The 19375-nt window shown below is 33.2% G+C and overlaps 1 protein-coding gene across 1 annotated transcript; it reads left to right on the top strand.

Moving 5' to 3' along the window:
- Positions 1 to 17310: 17310 nt before the first annotated feature.
- On the top strand, positions 17311 to 18965 carry LOC107471276 (malonyl-CoA:anthocyanidin 5-O-glucoside-6''-O-malonyltransferase-like). Its single transcript, XM_016090728.3, has one exon. It carries the CDS (start codon positions 17358 to 17360, stop codon positions 18735 to 18737), a length of 1380 nt encoding a protein of 459 aa, XP_015946214.1. The 5' UTR covers positions 17311 to 17357; the 3' UTR covers positions 18738 to 18965.
- The last annotated feature ends 410 nt before the right edge of the window (positions 18966 to 19375 follow it).

Here is a 19375-nt window from a genome sequence, read left to right as displayed (position 1 = left end):
ATATAAATAATAAAAAATTAATTTAAATTTTTTTATTTAATATTTATTTATTTTTAAATAAATAAATATTAAATAAATAAATTTAAGTTGATTTTTTATTATTCTATACGTATTAATTGTTTTATTTTTCTTTTTGAATATTGTAGATGACACGTTGCTCTCCAAAAAGTGGGCCATAGTTTGTCTTTATTAAGCATTATTTGCACCCATAAACATGGTTACGTGATTCAATAAATTTGAGTTTGGGAATCTGTTCTCTCTGTATAAATATCCAAAAGAAAAGTATAAAAAGTCAATATCATTAGTGTACAATGTATTAGTATACACTATACAATATAACAATAGAATTAAATTTAAATTTAAATTTTTGTTAATTTAAAATTTGAAATAAATTAAAATTAATTGTCGTTAGTTATAGAAAACAAAAACCAAAACAATCTTTTTCTAACGGTATTAACAAAAAAATAAAGACTTTCTTTTTTAACGGTGGTACATTTTTTTTTTTGTCTTTTCTCACCGCAATTCGTTTGTGTCGATGCCGCCGTCTACACCGGCAAATACCCAGCAGTGCCGGTCAATTGTGTGGATCGTTGTCACGGCACTGCATCAACCTAAACCAAAAATGACTCCGACTCGTTGTTTTTTTTTCTTGGGATAAATTATTTTCTTCATGTGAATTGACAAATTCATTTTGCTATTACTAAAAACAAAAAAATAATTATGATAATCATTGGTTTTTTTATGGGTAATAATTTTTTCATTAGATTAATTTTTTTTGTAGAAGCACATGCTGGATCCATATATCTCGATCGAAAAAAAATCAATAGAAAAAGAATTGGAAGTGATCAATATATCTCTCCAAACAAACGAAAAGAAAACGAAAGAATAAGTAAAGTATTTGTAGCATAGCAAAAATGTCTTCTTCGTCATTAATATGTTTGTTCGCGACAATTATAGCCTCTCGGGAGAATTGATGACTGCATCAAAGATGTATTTGCTATTGCTAATATTAGTACATCGAAAAATTTTGAATTGGTTAGTTTAAATAGTTTCGAACTATGGAACAAGGAAGTATCCCAAACCTACACCGAAGTATTGACGGTGATTTTTATATATAAAATTATTAATTAAAAATTATATAATAATTTGACATATTTAATTTTTTTAATTATTATTTAATAATTTTTAAATTTTAACTATCAAGTATTACCTCTACATAAATATAATTATATGTAAATTTTTATTTAAATTTTTAAACATTCTATTGCACGATGATTGCAATTTATTTTTATTTTAAATTAGTAATTCCTTAAATTTTCAATTCTACCTAATGACTAAATTTAAAATTTATTAATTTCATTTTCTATCCTTTTAATACATCTTATTTAAAGATTTTTAAATTTGATAAAAAAATACGCTTAGTCGTTAACAGCGTTGAACCATTAACGGAGCTGAGTGATACGAAAGTTGGGGAATTACTAATTTACCCCTCTAATTAAACGTTACTTCTCCGGTTCTCCCAAACACACACACTTAATCGTTGAAGCACGAACGGCGGCTCCAGGCACACTAGCGGCTTCAGTTGGACCCGCGACAACATGTGTTCCCCGACGGAGGCAACACGATCGGGGGTAAGCATCTCTCCTGGTTCTCGTTTGCAGCGTTTCATTTTTTTTTTTAGATTTTCGATTCTTTTTTTTTTCGGGTTTGGGATTGTTGATGACAAGGTTTAGGATTTTCCGTGTGTGTTTGACTCCTAGTGTTGAAAAGGTTGTGAAGAGCTGTAATTTTTAGGTTTAGCAACCATCATTGATGCTCTATTTTTTCAAATCCTGTGTATTTCGAAGTGTTGTTTTTGTTTCTTTGAAATGATTATTTTTCGTTTCAAATACTGTTTTTTTTCCCCTTGAAAATTTCATTAATTTGTTCCTGTTAGGTTTTCTAGTTCATGTTCTAAACATGGAATTTGAAATGCATATCAGATATGGACTATTTTAACATTAAGTTCCATCATAGAGGAACCTTTAATAATAAAGAGGGAGTCTGACAGTATTTAAAGGATGAAAACACAATGGTGGACAAATCGTGATCAATTGGGGATAATGTAGGTTTATGACATTTTAGAGAAGTTAGGATATTTTGAAGACAACAGTGCTGTGTTGTGGTACAAAGATTGTGGGTTGAGTATAGACGAAGGGTTGAGACAGTTGAAGACTGATGTAGATGCAATGGCCATGGCGAATGTTGGAGTTGAAAAGGGTGTTGTCAACTTGTTTGTGATGGATAAGACATCTGAGCCTGATGATTTTCCCTATGAGATTGGTTATTTAGATGTTGGTGGTGGTAACACTAATGAAGTAATGATGTTGATGTGGAAGTGGATGCCCAAAGTGTGGATGTGGAGGCCTAAGTTCCTAATATAGTTGAGGTCCAAGTTGTTAAGGATGTTGGTTTGGATAAAATTTAAATACATGGAGAAGAAGAAGCCCATGCCAACAATTCTGATTCTTCAAGTGAGGAAGATGAAGAATATGAGACACAGGATGATGAAGATCTTTACTTCAATGACAATGAAGATGATTTCTATGGGGATGATGCTCTCTTTGACGTTGACATCACTTTGGAAGAACTGTATCAAGAAATTAAGAAAAAGAAAAGAAAAGAAACATTGAGTCAAAGAAGAAGAAAAAGGCTGGCGTGGTGCAAAGCAGTGGGCTTAGTGAGGATGAGGGGCTGGATAGTAATGAATTAGAAGATTTGCCTACTGAAGGGGACAAAGAATACAAAACATTTCCGGTGTATAATGAGTTGAAGGACATGAGTGCTTATGGGTGGGAGGTTAGAACATTATTTGCTACAAGAGAGGAATTCAAGTGCATAGTAGCAGAAATGGTAAGTTTCCAGTTGTCGATAAGGGTTGAATGAGAGCTAAATGTAAGGATGGTTGTGGATGGTTTGTATATGGAGTGAAGATGCCGACCGAGGATAATTGTTTTTTTTTTTGATAGTTTCCTCACTGAACCAACCTTCAAGAGAGAAGGCTACACACATACAAACAAAAGACCAAACTAAGAAAGAAAACCGTCACAGTTGCAGCTCATTATTTAACATCCGAGTGATGAAATCTAAGTGGTTGGACAAGGTGTTTAAGAGGAAGGTTGAAGCGAATCCAAGACTGAATTTGAAGGATTAAAGAAAGGGCACAAAACAAGTGGAACATGTCAAGGTGCAATTGTCAAACCCAAAATCTTTAAGGGTAAAGAAGTTGGTGGACATCAATGACAGCTTTGAGGTACAATGGCGGAGGCTATATTACCATTGGCACGAGCTCTTGATGTCAAATTCTGGATCCTCAGTAAAGCTTCAAGTTCAACTACCTCCAGAGGCACTAACTAAAAGTCCTACCGTCCCAAGAGGGTTAAGCACGAATGCTTTTGTAGAAAATTTCAGTTAACTGGTTTTCCTTGTCCTCATGCAGTTAGTGCCATAAATCGTGCCAAGAATGATGTTAGAAATTACGTTGATAACTGTTATAAAAGAGATGCATATGTTGCATTTTACCAACATGTAATTAGTTCTTGCAATGGAGAGCAATTGTCGGAAAGAACTGATCGAGCATCCAGATTTGATGCCCTCAACATATAGAAAGCCTATAGGCCGGCCTACCAAAAAGAAAACCCGGGGACAAGATGAAGAGCCAGGTGGTTCAACTATGTCTAGACCTGGGGAAGCAACAAAAATGCTCCGGATGTGGTGTAATTGGACATAATAAGATGGGATGTCCACAAAGACTTCCAAGTGTGAGTTTGAATTTCTATTACTAGCCTATATCATGTGAGTTTAAATATGTAAATGTTTAGTTTAGTATTAATAACCAAAAATTATTGTTATCATAAGAAACTACCAATGTACTAGCTTCAAGACAAAACACCATGGTGACAAAGAAGGCCAAACCAAGATGAAGCACACAAAAGCAATAACTTTTGAAGCTTTCAAAGCAATGGAGAAAGAGGGTTTAGTTAGGACTGATAGAATTTATATCAGGGTGTTCATAAAAAAAATCAAAATGTGGTTAATTGGTTAAAAAACTATAACCACATTTTGGTTAACCTGTTTAATAATAATTTTAAAAACCATATCCATATTTTTTAAAATTGGTTAATCAAAACCAAATTAAAAAAAAACCAAATTTTAACCTATTAACCAAAACTAAAACCAAATTAAAATCAAAACCTAATTTCAAAATGACAACGGTTCTTCTCCTCTTCGACAAAACCTCTTTGACAAAACCAAATTCACTCTTTTTCGCCTGTCAACAGTTCTTCTCCTCTGCCTCTCGTCGGTGGTTCGTCGGACCTCTACCTCTTCGAGTCATCACTTTGATTCGAGATTCGCGACTCTGTCTTCACTTTGATTCGCCGGAGTATCTCTCTTTTTGGGTTCTCTTCTTCTTTTGTTGGTGGCTCGTCGGAGCTCATCGAGGTAAGCCTCCTCCTTGCCCTTGGTTTCGAGTTCTGAGTTTTATCTTGAATTTGTTATCTGGGTTTTTTCTATCTTGATGATTTGTTCTGTTTTGTTTGGTATACTTCTGACTTCTTCATTTCAATGGATTGAAAATGTGCAAATTTTAAAATCTGCCAGTATTGAACTCTTCATTTCAATGGATCCTACTTTAAGTTTCTTCTTCACTGTGGTTCACTTTTTGATTGGTTAGGACTTAAATTAATTTGTATGTGTTGTTCTAATTATCTGTCTCATTGAATGGAAAATTGTTATTCTAGTTGCTGCATTATGCTGTGTTTCTGCAACATTAAACTATAGTAATTTGGCCACTGATATCAATTAAAAGGGATTGTAGGATCACTTTGAATAATCATAAATTTGATACCATGATTTCACCAATAATCAAATCACCCTTTCTAACAGTAAAAGAGGGTTATGTCTAATCCTAATCTCTTGTTCTGTAAATTATGCAATATTTAATTTAATCTAATTTGATGTTTTGTGATCATAACCTATTGGTTTATCCAAAATTATAAATAAATGAGATTTTAAACTGAATTATACAATGTGTTAATCTATTGAAACCATTTATTACGTGCATGACATGCAATTTGTGTAGTTTAAATATTTGTCTTATGAATATATATGTTAGATGTTAGATATTAGAAGGAGTGGTAGAAGGGTGAACTTTTTGGCTACAAACTTGTGTGTGATTGTGTTTATTTAATTTTTTTTCTTGGTCTTTTGTTGATTTGTATTGTAAAGATTAGATTATAATGAGTATGAAGAAGGGTAGAGAAGTTGGAAATAATATTATTGAATCCAGAAATGGGTTTTGAGATTTTGGATTCGGTAGAAGTATGATGATGATGCCAAGTGTGTTTGGAAGCAGAGATCCATTTGATGATCCTTTTTTCAGTGACCATTTTAATAGCTCAACTAACTGCTTTAAATTACTTTTCTGTGTTCTCTAATTACTTTTCTGCATTAGTTTATACAGTTGCACTTAATGTACAATTTTAGTCTGGTATTTAATTGGATATGCCATTTGCTTTGGCCCCTAGCTCACTGGATGAACGTTTAAGTTCTGGAACCTAATTAGGGACTCCATCTATAAGCCTAGCAATTAGAATTATATATATCCAGTAGGACTTTGAGCACTAGAGGAAGGTGATGAGTCAGGAAGTCCCAAGTAATAAAGTGATAGAAAGCTGGCCCCCTATTTGATAGAGGTTCTTAATCCCCGGGGATATCTCGTAAGGAAGAATTAGGAATCCCTCACTTTCTTGTGGAGGTGATCATAGGGGTCCCACGCAGATGAATGAGGGGCTGGTAGTGAGAACCTCATCTTTTTGAAAAAGCAAGCTCAGATGAATGTCGATTGACCGAAGAGGACAAGAAGGTTCTTCTAGATTGGGTTGGTGTTCAGTGAGAGGGGCCTCTCCCTTACAGCGTGAGAAACTGGGATAAGCTAACTTCCTTGGTCATACCGGTTACACGGAAAGATTTGACTCATCTAGAGGAGTCTCAGTTGCCGCATAGCGGTCCAGTTTTGGAACAGGTCAATTGGCGGTTCATACCCCATTCCAGGGTGAGGAGCCGGCTACTGGCACTGAACTCAATTACCGAATTCAGGGCTGTGTCGGCTTACATGAGAACAGCAGATTCTCCTATATTCGAGCATTCCCAAGTGATTGGGGGGAGCAATCAAGCCATTAGGCAGCAATAGTAGGGGCATCAAAAGGAGAGCGACCTTGGCTTTTTAGAGAATCCCGCTCCTGTGTCGTGGGACTTGTAGCTCGCTTACACTAAGTATACCACCGGGTGGGGTTTTGTATTCTTCCAGTTTCGAGTGTCTTCTTGGATAGTTATAGCGGCCCATAGGCGCGAGATGTACCTTGTGGGGGGTGGGCGGCGTATATATATATATATTGTATCCTTCCAGTTTCGAGTGTCTTCTTGAATAGTTATAGCGGCCCATAGTAACATCATATAATCTAATTATTATATATTACATAATATATATTTCTTAACTTCTTAAATGATTATAATTGATGACACTTCTTAGCTCTTGTTCCCTAAAATCTTATTTGCTAATTAGTAATTAAGCATGGTAATAATTGATAACACTCAACCTTTGGTGCTTGACTTTCAAACTCTAACAAGTTCTTAAGTTCTCAATGGTTATTTGATTCAACATTTGATATGGTAAGTGGTCAATTCTTAAATAAATTAGATTGGATGCAACATGGCAGATAATTAATGTTAATCTTATTATCTTTAACTAAACTTGAATCGATTTTAAGTATATGTATATATTGTTTGATCTTTACTTTGTGTGTGATAACTAATCCATTTTGTAAGAAGCTAATGTTACATGAATTAATTTTTTTGTGTGCTAGTATACTATATGAATATTTACATTTTAATTTGTATATATTTAGAGATTTAATATTGTTGAAGTATTTAATAATTAGATTTAGATTTTAAGGCTTCTTATTCAGAATGAGATAGTCGATCGTGATGTTCTCGTGTCAGAGTCTGTAGAGGATTCGACTTCTACATTACCTTCACTCCCAACCACATCATCTGAACACAAAAATCAATCAACAGTTTGGGACCACTTCAAGAGAACATCTAATGATGAAAATAAGGTTCAATGTCAACACTGTTTGAAAGTGATCAAGTGCGGAAATGGAACAAAAGTAATGAGATCACATTTAAAGATTTGCATAAACAATCTCGGGTAGGTTTGATGCAGAATATGCTCGGGAAAAATTGATATCGATATTTGTTTGTGAGGAGTTTCCTTTTCAATTTGTAAAAAATCAAGGTTTTAAAGAATATTTGGCGGCTTTGCAACCAGGATTTAACACTCTTTTACGTATTAAACACTCTTTTACGTATTATGTTGGTACGTGACATCTTGATACTTTATGAAACAAAGAAGGTTCAATTTCAAAAATACTTTTCCAAATATGGAGGAAGGGTTTGTCTTTCAACTGATAACTGAAGTTCGTGTCAGAATATGGCGTATATGTGTTTGATGGCTCATTTCATTGATGTGGACTGGAAGTTGCAAAAGAAAATACTAAATTTTTGCCAAGTCATCGGCCACATCGGAGAGATTATGGCTCAAAATGTTAAAGCTTGTTTGAACAGCTGGAAGTTGAACAAGATCTTGAGCATGACAATTGATAATGCATCATCTAATGATGTAGGAGTTATATATTTACAAAGAAGACTGATTTTTGGATGACTTCAGGAATGGAAGTATCTCCATATGCGATGTTGTGCGCATATTTTAAACCTGATTGTGAAGGACGGATTAAAGGAGATTGATGATTCGGTCGCCGAAATTCGAGATGCTGTGAAATGTTAGATCTTCAAATTCAAGATTAACTAGGTTCAAGACATGTATTGTACAAGAGAATATTCCACATAAGAGTCTTGTTTGCCTAGATGTTGAAACATGAAACTCTACATACTTAATGTTAGTAGCAGTCTTAAAGCATCATAAGGTATTTGAACTATTAGTGATGCAAGACAAAAAAATTTGTTGAAAAATTAAACCAGGGAAGAGGGGTACATTCAATTCAAGATTGAGATTATGTTAAGTCCGTCTTACCGTTTTTAGAGATGTTTTACGATGCTACATTTCGCATCTTTGGATCTTCTTATGTCACTAGTAACTTATACATGAAAGAAGTGTTTGCTCTTGGAATGAGAATTCAACAATATCGTGATGATGATGATTTAAGCATAAGTTTTATGGTAAGATGAAAGCAAAATACAACAAGTATTGGGAAAATGCAAAAACTATTATCATGTTAATTGCCGTAGTTCTAGATCCTGGCCATAAATTGGATTATGTTGAGTAGTGCTTCGTTGTTTTCTTGTCTTCATTTGCTTTATAATTTATATCAAGGTGCAGATGAAGGAAACCAAGATGATACCCTCTTCCAACCGAGTGCAAGTGATAAAGCCAATGACATTTATGACATGAGGTTATATCGCCGATCAATCGGTCGCAAATCCGATCTTAAATCTTAAGATATTGGAATTGCGACCGGTTGATCGACGATATAACCCCATATCATAAATGTCTTTGGCTTTATTACTTGCACCCGACTGTCTTAGTTTCCTTCATCTGCATCTTGATATAAATTGTAAAGTGAACGAAGACAAGAAGACAACTTTGACTTCAATTCACCGCCCACTTCCGCACCAAAAGAATTAACTAGGCACCACTCAACATAATCCAATTTATGGCAAAGATCTAGAATTACGACAATTAACAACATGTTAATAGTTTTTGCATTTCCCCAATACTTGTATTTTGCTTTCATCTTGTCATAAGACTTGTGCTCAAATAATCATCATAACGATATTGTTGAATCCTCCTTCCAAGAGCAAACACTTCTTTCATATATAAGTTATTAGTGACATAAGAAGATCCAGAGATGCGAAGTGTAGCATCGTAAAACATCTCTAAAAATGGTAAGACGGACTTAGTATAATCTCAATCTTGAATTGAAGGTATCCCTCTTCCCTTGTTTAATTTTTCAACAAATTGTTTGTCTTCCATCTCTAATAACATTAAGTATGTAGAGTTCCATCGCGTTTCAACATCTAGGCAAACAAAACTCTTATGTGGAATATTCTCTTGTGCAATACATGCTTTGAACTTAGTTAATGTTGAATTTGAAGATCTAACATACTTCACAGCATCTCGAATTTTGGCGACCAAATCATTAATCTCCTTCAATCCACTCTTCACAATCAGGTTTAAAATATGCACACAACACCGCATATGGAGATACTCTCCATTCAAAACTGAACTCTTCCAAGAAATCAGCCTTCTTTGTAAATACATAACTCCTACATCGTTAGACGATGCATTATCAACTGTCAAACTCAAGATCTTGTTCAGTTATCAATTGTCAAACTCAAGATCTTGTTCAACTTCCAGCTATTCAAGTAAGCTTCAATATTTTGAGCCATAATCTCTCTCGTGTGGCCGATGACTTCGCAAAAATTTAGTATTTTCTTTTGCAACTTCCAGTCTACATCGATGAAATGAGCAGTCAAATACATATACGCCATATTCTGACATGAACCCCAGTTATCAGTTGTAAGACAAACTCTTCCTCCGTATTTGGAAAGTATTTTTGAAGTTGAACTTTCTTTGTTTCATAAAGCATCAAGATGTCACGTGCCAACGTAATACGTGAAAGATTGTTGAATCCTGGTTGCAAAGCTGCCGAATATTCTTTAAAACCTTGACTTTCTACGAATCGAAAAGGAAGCTCCTCGCGAACAAACATTGATATCAATTTTTTCCGAGCATATTCTACATCAAACCTACACACTTGTGCTTCTGGGCTAGGCGATGTGCCTGTTTTCTATTGTTTGCCTATATTTGAACCGGGATTGCTTATGCAAATCTTTAAATGTGATCTCATTGCACTTGTTTCATTCACGCACTTGATCACTTTCAAACAGCGTTGACATTGAGCCTTATTTTCATCATCACGGGTTCTCTTGAAGTGGTCCCAAAATGTTGATCGATTTTTGCACTCAGATGATGTGGTTGGGAGAGGAGATAATGTAGAAGTCGAATGTTCTGCAGACTCTGACATGGGAACATCATGATCGGCTACCTCATTCTGAATAAGAAGCCATAAAATCTAACTATTAAATACTTCAACAATATTAAATATGTAAATATATACAAATTAAAATGTAAATATCATATAGTATACCAGCACCAAAAACAAATTAATTCATATAACATTAGCTTTTTACAGAATGGACTAGTTATCAAACACAAAGAAAAGTTTAAACAATATATACATATACTTGAAACCGATTCAAATTCAGTTAAAGGTAATAAGATTAACACTAGTTATCTGCCATGTTGCCTCCAATCCGATTTATTTAAGAAATGACCACTTGCCATATGAAATGTTGAATCAGATAACCATTGAGAACTTGTTAGAGTTTGAAAGTCAAGCACCAAAAGTTGAGTGTCATCAGTTATTACCATGTTTAATTACTAATTAGCAGGCAAGATTTTAGGTAATAAGAGCTAGGAAGTGTTATCAATTATAAGAAGTTAAGAAATATATATTATGTAATATATAATAATTAGATTACATGATGTTACTATTTTAGGGAACAAGAGCTAGGAAGTGGTTGAATAATAATAATCATCCCACTTTTTAAGAATATGATGTGAATTTTATCAGCAAGTAGTGTTGTGAGGCAACTATATAGGTGTAATTATTGCTTCGTAATCAAATTACTATCTAAATAATTGGACCTACCAAAAAAATTTATATATAATTCTAATTGCTAGGCTTATAGATGAAGTCTCTAATTAGGTGCCAGAACTTAAATGTTCATCCAGTGAGCTAGGGGCCGAAGCAAATGGCATATCCAATTAAACACCAGACTAAAATTGTACATTAAGTGCAATTATATAAACTAATGCAGAAAAGTAATTTAAAGTAGTTAGTTGAGCTATTAAAAGGGTCACTGAAAAAAGGATCATCAAATGGATCTCTGCTTCCAAACACATCATCATACTTCTACTGAATCCAAAATCTCCAAACCCATATCTGGATTCAAAAATATTATCTCTAACTTCTCTACCCTTTTTCATATTCATTATAATATAATCTTCACAATACAAAGCAATAAAAGATCAAGAAAAAATTAAATAAACACAATTACACATAAGTTTGTAGCCAAAAAGTTCACCCTTCTGCCACTCCTAATATCTAACATATAACATATATATTCATAAGACAAATATTTAAACTACACAAATTACATGTCATGCACGTAATAAATGGTTTCAATAGATTAACACATTGTATAATTCAGTTTAAATTTTCATTTATTTATAATTTTGGATAAACCAATAGGTTATGATCACAAAAACATCAAATTAGATTAAATTAAATATTGCATAATTTACAGAACAAAAGATTAAGATTAGGCATAACCCTCTTTTACTGTTAGAAAGGGTGATTTGATTATTGGTGGAATCATGGTATCAAATTTATTATTATTCAAAGTTATCCTATAATCCCCTTTAATTGAAATTAGTGGCCAAATTACTATAGTTTAATGTTGCAGAAACACAGCATAATGCAGCAGCTAGAACAACAATTCTCCATTCAATGAGACAGATAATTAGAACAACTATTTTTCATTCAATTCATACAAATTAATTAAGTCCTAACTAATCAAAAAATGAACCACAGTGAAGAAGAAACTTACAGCAGGATCCATTGAAATGAAGAGTTCAATACTGAGAGATTTTAAAATTAGTACATTTTCAATCCGTTGAAATGAAACTCAGAACTCAGAACCAAGGGCAAGGAGGAAGTTTACTTCAATTGATGAGCTCCGGTGAGCCACCAATGAAAGAAGAAGAGAATCGAAAAAGAGAGATACTCCGACGAATCAAAGTGAAGATAGAGACGCGAATGGGGGGTCGAGGCAGAGAGACAAAGTCTCGAGTCAAAGTGAAGACTTGAAGAGGTAGAGGTCCGACGAACCACCGGCGAGCTCCGCGAGAGGCAGAGGAGAAGAACGGTTGACGGCGGCGAAGAGTGAATTTGGTTTTGTCGAAGAGGAGAAGAATGTTGTCATTTTGAAATTAGCTTTTGATTTTAGTTTTGGTTTTGGTTAATCAGTTAAAAACTGGTTTTTTAAATTTAATTTTGGTTATCTAATTTTAAAAGCTATGGATATAATTTTTTATACGGCCGTTACAAATCCGATGTCATAATTTGGCATTATATACAATAACTCGACATTATGCACCATAACTCGGCACTTTACGTTATAACTCGGCGTTATATGTTACAATCAGACTCAATGGACTACATCTTGGAATAAAAACTTCCGACCAGACATTATCATTTATTAAAATCTATTAATTGCTCTTTAATTCAGATGATCAATAGAAACATAACTGATCTATTTTATCTCACCTATAAAGGTATGATATTTTAACTTCAAACGATACACTGAATTCACAGTACTAACTTAAGCATTGGAGTGTCTTTTTGCAGATACACTCCTCCTTTGTTCATACTCTCCGTGACGTGATATCTCTCTGGACGAAGAGCTCGGATCTTTCAAGTCTATAGCTCGGTGTTGAAGGAAACAACTCGGCGTTGACTCTCAGACACCGAGTTACGTCCAGGTTAGTCACACAAGAACGATTGGCGCCCACCGTGGGGCCTCGAAATAAACACCTTTCTTTCTATAGGCCCAATTTCCTTCCCATGGCTTCAAACTTACTTGCACCTTTGTAAACAAAGGTCATATAGTAAATCATTAAGGCCCGAAAAAGGCCGATCTATATCTATTTTCCAATTTATATCAATCATCTCTATTTTCTAATTTATATCAGTCATCTCTATTTTTCGATTTATATCAATCATCTCTATTTTCCGATTTATATCTGTTATCTCTATTTGCCAATTTATATCTGTTATATCTATTTTCCGATTTATATCAACCATCTCTATTTGCCGATTTATATCAATTATCTCTATTTGCCGATCTATATCTATTTTTCGATTTATATCAATCATCCTATTTTCCAATTTATATCAATCATCTCTATATTCCGATTTATATCTGTTATCCCTATTTGCCAATCTATATCTGTTATATCTATTTGCCGATATATATCTGTTTTTCTGATCTATATTTGTCATATCTATTTTCTAATTTATAACAATCATCTCTATTTGCCGATTTATATCAGTCATCTCTATCTTTCAATTTATATCAATCATCTCTATTTTCGATTTATATATGTTATCTCTATTTTCAACTTATATCTGTTATATCTGATTTCCCAATTTATATATGTTATATTTATTTGCCGATCGATATCTGTTTTTCCGATCAATATCTGTCATCTCTATTTTTCAATTCAACTCTGGTATATCTATTCGCTGATCTATATCTGTTTTTCCCATCTATATCTGTCATCTCTATTTTTCAAATCATCTCTGGTATATTTATTTGCCGATCTATATGTTTTTCCGATCAATATCTGTCATCTTTATTTTTCAAATCATACCTGGTATATCTATTTTTCGATCTATATCTGTTTTCTGATCTATATCTGTCATCTCTATTTTTCAACTTATATCTGTTATCTCTATTTTTTCAATCTATATTTGTCATCTCTATTTTTCAATTTATATCTGATATATCTATTTGCCGATCTTTATCAGTTATCTCTAGTTGCCAATTTATATCTGATCTCTCTATTTGCCAATTTATATCTGATATCTCTATTTGTCGATCTATATCTGATTTTTCGATCTACATTTGTTATATCTTTTTGCCAATCTATATCTGTCATTTCTACTTTTCGATTTATATCTGTTATTTCTATTTATCGATCTTTATCAGTTATCTCTAGTTGCCAATTTATATATGATATCTCTATTTGCCAAATTATATTTGATATCTCTATTTACCGACCTATATTTGATTTTTCGATCTACATCTGTTATATATATGATCTATATCTGTCATCTCTATCGATTTATATCTGTTATCTCTATTTGCCAATCTATATCTGTTATATCTATTTTTCAATCCATATCTATCATCTCTATTTGCAAATCTATATCTGTTATCTCTATTTGTCGATCTACATCTGTTATCTCTATTTGTCGATCTATATCTGTCATCTCTATTTGCCGACCTATATATGTTATCTCTATTCGCCGACCTATATCTGTTTTTCTATTTTCAAATCTATATCTATTATCTATGTTTTCATATTTATATCAATCATTATCCGAGCTATATCAATCATTATCGTTTCTATATCAATCATTATCAGTCATTGTCAAATCTATATCAATTATCATAAGATCTATATCAACGATCTTCAATCAATTATCCATTCGCGATAATTCTTCAATTCAAAGTCGCATCGTTTACACATGCACAATCAAACACAATCTTCAATCAATTATCCATTCGCGATAATTCTTCACTTCAAAGTCGCATCGTTTACACATGCGCAATCAAATTCAATCTTCAATTCCGAACTATGACTATCAACAGTCAATAAACTCAATCACATCATACAAGTACAAACACTTATCCATTCGCAACAACTCTTCAATTCAAAGTCACATCGTTTACACATGCGCAATCAAACTCAATCAAATCACCAAACAAAGGTGAACTAACTCAATATTCTCGCCCAACCAAATTCACTTTTATCAAAATCGTCTCAGCAACTATTCAAATTTAACTATTCAGTTCCATGAAAAAAACCTAACCGTTGCATCTATTAAATCAACCGTTCAAAATTACATTGGAAAAATCAAAGGCACAATCAATGACAAGACTACTACACTTTTCAATACACGTTAACTTCAAATCACGTCTGAAATTCAAATTATTCATTATTTTAATAAAGTAAATTGATCTGGGGGATCCATACCTATAACTCAAATCGCCGAGTTATAACTAAAAAAGCTCAACCTGCTTTATTAAAATATAGCCAGGCTAAGCTTGGGGGCTATGATACGGCCGTTATAAATCTGATATCATAATTCGGCATTATATACAATAACTCGACATTGTGCACTATAACTCGACACTTTACGTTATAACTCGGCGTTATACGTTACAATCAGACTCAATGGACTACATCTTGGAATAAAAACGTCTGACCAGACATTATCATTTATTAAAACCTATTCAGATGATCAATAGAAACGTAACCGACCTGTTTTATCTCACCTATAAAAGTATGATATTTTATCTTCAAAGGATACACTTAATTCACAGTACTAACTTAAACATTGGAGTGTCTTTTGCAGGTACACTCCTCCTTTGTTCATACTCTCCGTGACGTGATATTTCTCTGGACGAAGAGCTCAAATCTTTCAAGTCTATAGTTTGGCATTAAAGAAAACAACTCAACGTTGACTCTTAGACACCGAGTTACATCCAGGTTAGTCATACAAAAATAATTTTAAAAATTATTTTATTAAACTAGTAATTATAATTTTTAACCGATTAACTGTATTTTAATTTTTTTTATGAACACCCTACGCTTAACTATTATATCCATTAAAAATAGCACATAAAACATAATGATAATTTTTTTTTTCTAATTATTGTAAAATATCTTTGACGGGGATATAAATATACACAGACGCCAAAGTGGAAGGAACCTTGTGGGTGATCGATTGCAAAGTTTGAATTTTGGACTTGGAGAAAATTGTGTCTATTGTGTTGCTTGTGTCATTTCTTAGGAAATTCTCGTTCTTTTGATCTTTTCTAAATTCTAATAAGTTTTGTCGTGATCGTAGTTTCTTTTATTAATTTTAATATTTTACTCAATAATGTAAGGACATTAACACAAATACGAAACATAATATGAAATTTGTGGATATATAAATTTTAAAATATTAGAAAATATGAAAATACACATATATATAATTTTTTATTAAAATACAGTTAGACATAATAGACACGTATATCAAACGAATATCAATAAATATTATATCTAAAATATATTTGATATACAAATACGACAAAGATATCAATACTTCATAGGTTCCACTATGGAATAAAATAAAATGTAATCAGAATGAATTGTACACCTTGACTTATTTAATAATAAAGGAAAATAAACCAATAATACAGTGTATCAACAAAATATTGCTCAACTACATAAAATATTATAATGCCAACTTAGTCCCAAAACAAAGACACAAGTTTAAATTTCCGGGAGTGCTAATGATTAGAAAGAAAAAAAAACGTAACTTTAAATATTATATCATCTTAAATTACTTAAAATAATATATCATAAGTATTATCTAAACAAAAAAACACATAATGTCAGTCTTAAAAGAGAAATAATAGAAGATTATCGAAATTTATTATTTTTAGACATCATTTAATTATTAATTTAATTTTTTAATCTAATTTTTTAATCTAGTAATTTAACAATATACTTTATCTTATATTTTTAAATATTAATGGCTAAAAACAATTAATTTTAATGACCTTCTAATAACCTTTCTCGTTTCAAAAATCTTCTAGTTCTTTTATTTAACCATGCTATGAATTATTCGATGAAAATAGTATCGGCAAAAAGGATGTCGATGGAAAGACTAAACAACATTATGTTGATAAAATTACTACAGGTTCTAGTGGGAACAGTTATTCTTAAAGGGTTTGAACTTTGAAATTCCACACATGACAAGAAAAGATTGGTGGAGTGTGTCTATAAATATGGTATTATTTTGCTGGATTTTCGTTCGACTTTAACACATATATTGATTAATTTTGTTTCAATGATCTTAATTCGAGAAATAGATACGATTTCCTCTAAAAATTAAACTCAATCCAAAATTTAAGGACTTTTAATATTGATGTTTATTACTTTGCAAGTAGTGAAAAAGTAATGAAAATTTTGTGTTATTAATAACACATTGATACAAACGGATGTTTAACATGAATTAAAAAAACACAAATTGGATTAAACAAACTTAAATGCGGAACTAAAAGAAAGGAATGAAATATGCTAAGATATTGAAAATACAAAAAGAGATAAATATGACTGGAATTTTGCAAAATTTTAGTGAGATTTATAATATTAAATTAAAATTTTTTTTATTCTTTATTCNNNNACTAGTATTAGAGAGAGAATTTTTTAAAATTATTTTTTTAATGTTTTTGTTTATAAATAGCAAGGAAGGAGGATACCAGGGCAACCTTGAAAAACCAATTAACAATTAATTCCCCATTCTTTCTTCTAACACGCTCTCGCGCACGTGATGGCGCAATCTCCTCCAGCATTCTTCAAAGTCCATGAAGTTTACAAAGTTGCGCCGCCACAAGGAACCACCACCACCACAACCACCACCCTTCCCTTAACCTTCTTCGACCTGCTATGGCTAAGGCTTCCCTCCACAGAGCGTCTTTACTTCTACGAATTCCCAAACCCAACTTCTTCATTCTTTGACTCTCTTCTTCCCAATCTCAAACACTCCCTTCAACTCACTCTTCAACACTTCTTCCCCCTCGCCGGTAACATCACTTGGCCGCAACATTCTCTCATTCCTACCATCACCTACGTCCCCGGTCAAGATTCCGTTCCTCTCGTCGTATCCGAATCCAACGAAGATTTCAACCACCTTTGTTCCAATCTTTGCCAAGTTTCCAAGTTCCAACAATTAGTACCTCGCTTGAGTATTTCAGATCACAGAGCTTCTTTGCTTGCGTTGCAAGTAACCGTGTTCCCGAACTCTGGCTTTTGCATCGGAATAACTACTCACCATGCCGCTTTCGATGGAAACTGCTCAACCATGTTCATGAAAGCATGGGCCTATACGTGCTCCCAGATCTCACATACGCCATCGATGTCACTTCCCGAGAATCTAACACCGTTCTTTGACAGATCAGTCGTAAAGGACCCAAAGCGAATCGCCGAGTTGTTCGCGAAGACATGGTTGAACTTCGGTGGAGAAAACAATAGGAGTCTTAAGATCTTGGAGACAGCCACGGAATCAAGAACCGATGTAGTTAAAGGGGTGTTTGAATTGAAGACTTCACAAATTCAAAAGCTCAAGAAACATGCAAAAAGCAGTAACTTGGAAACTAAGGTTTCTACTTTTGCGGTTACTAGTGCTTATTTGTTGAATTGCTTGGTGAAAGCAGAGCAACAAGAGTCCAAGAAAGTTGCATTTTTATTCAACGTGGATTGTAGATCCCGTTTGGAACCTCCATTGCGGCCAACATATTTTGGAAACTGCGTGGCGATTCCGTTGATATCGGTAGAGAAAGAGGGGATAGAAGGGAGTGATGGGTTCATAAATGCTCTGAAGATGATAACAGAGATGTTGTATGATTTGGAGAATAATGATAATGGGGTGTTAAATGGGGCAGAAAATTACATGTTAATGGTGCAATCTGTTGTTGGAGAAGGGAGTAGATTGTACTCACCTTCGGGTTCACCATGGTTTGGGGTTTATGGGGTTGATTTTGGATTTGGAAAGCCTACAAGAGTTGATGTTGCTTCTGTTAATAAGACAGCTTCGTTTTCTCTTTCTGAAGGTAGGAATGTCGATGGTGGAATTGAGATTGGTTTGGCTCTCACCCAAAATCACATGGAGACTTTTGCTGCTCTTTTTCACCAACAAATTGAAACCTTTTAATGCTATCTTTTTGTTTGAGAAAACTATAGCATTTGTATCTTTTATTCAAACAGAAATGTAAGCTAGGTACTGCAATCATACCAGCACTTATGAAATGTAAGCAATGTATATTTTTGTAGTTTTCTTTTTTTAAGATGGGAACACTGAAGAGCTATGTATGATGAGATTGGATGGTTTTGTACTTTTGTATGTTCTATATCAATATAGTTAGTTTTCTTCCAATATCAACTCCTACTATGCCACTCTTTATACTATATCCAACGAAAAATTATATTATATCCACCAGGAAGCCATGTTAAAGAACATTAAACACCATTGATTTTACTGAGTCTCAGAGTTTTGCTTACCATGTCGAGTCACATGTAATATGTTAATTTGATTTGAATGGAATATTGTGGCCAAAATAATTATCAAAATAGTGTACGCAGATTTTTTATTGGGTCAACATTCTTGACACCGAGTTGACAACAATAGTTTTTTTGGCATAAACAACAACCATCTACCGTTTACTATTCTTTTTAAAAGGAGGTGTAAGTTATGATGACACTGATACGGATACGGGATACGATATGTCATGGGACACACCGACATGCAAATTTTAAAAGCGACACGCATTCAAGTATTTTAAATATTTTTTA

This window comes from Arachis duranensis, chromosome 10, assembly GCF_000817695.3.
Source record: "Arachis duranensis cultivar V14167 chromosome 10, aradu.V14167.gnm2.J7QH, whole genome shotgun sequence".
Lineage (NCBI taxonomy): Eukaryota > Viridiplantae > Streptophyta > Magnoliopsida > Fabales > Fabaceae > Arachis > Arachis duranensis.
The sequence above is the reverse complement of the archived record's forward strand: the minus strand, read 5'-3'. Positions and strand labels throughout refer to the sequence as shown.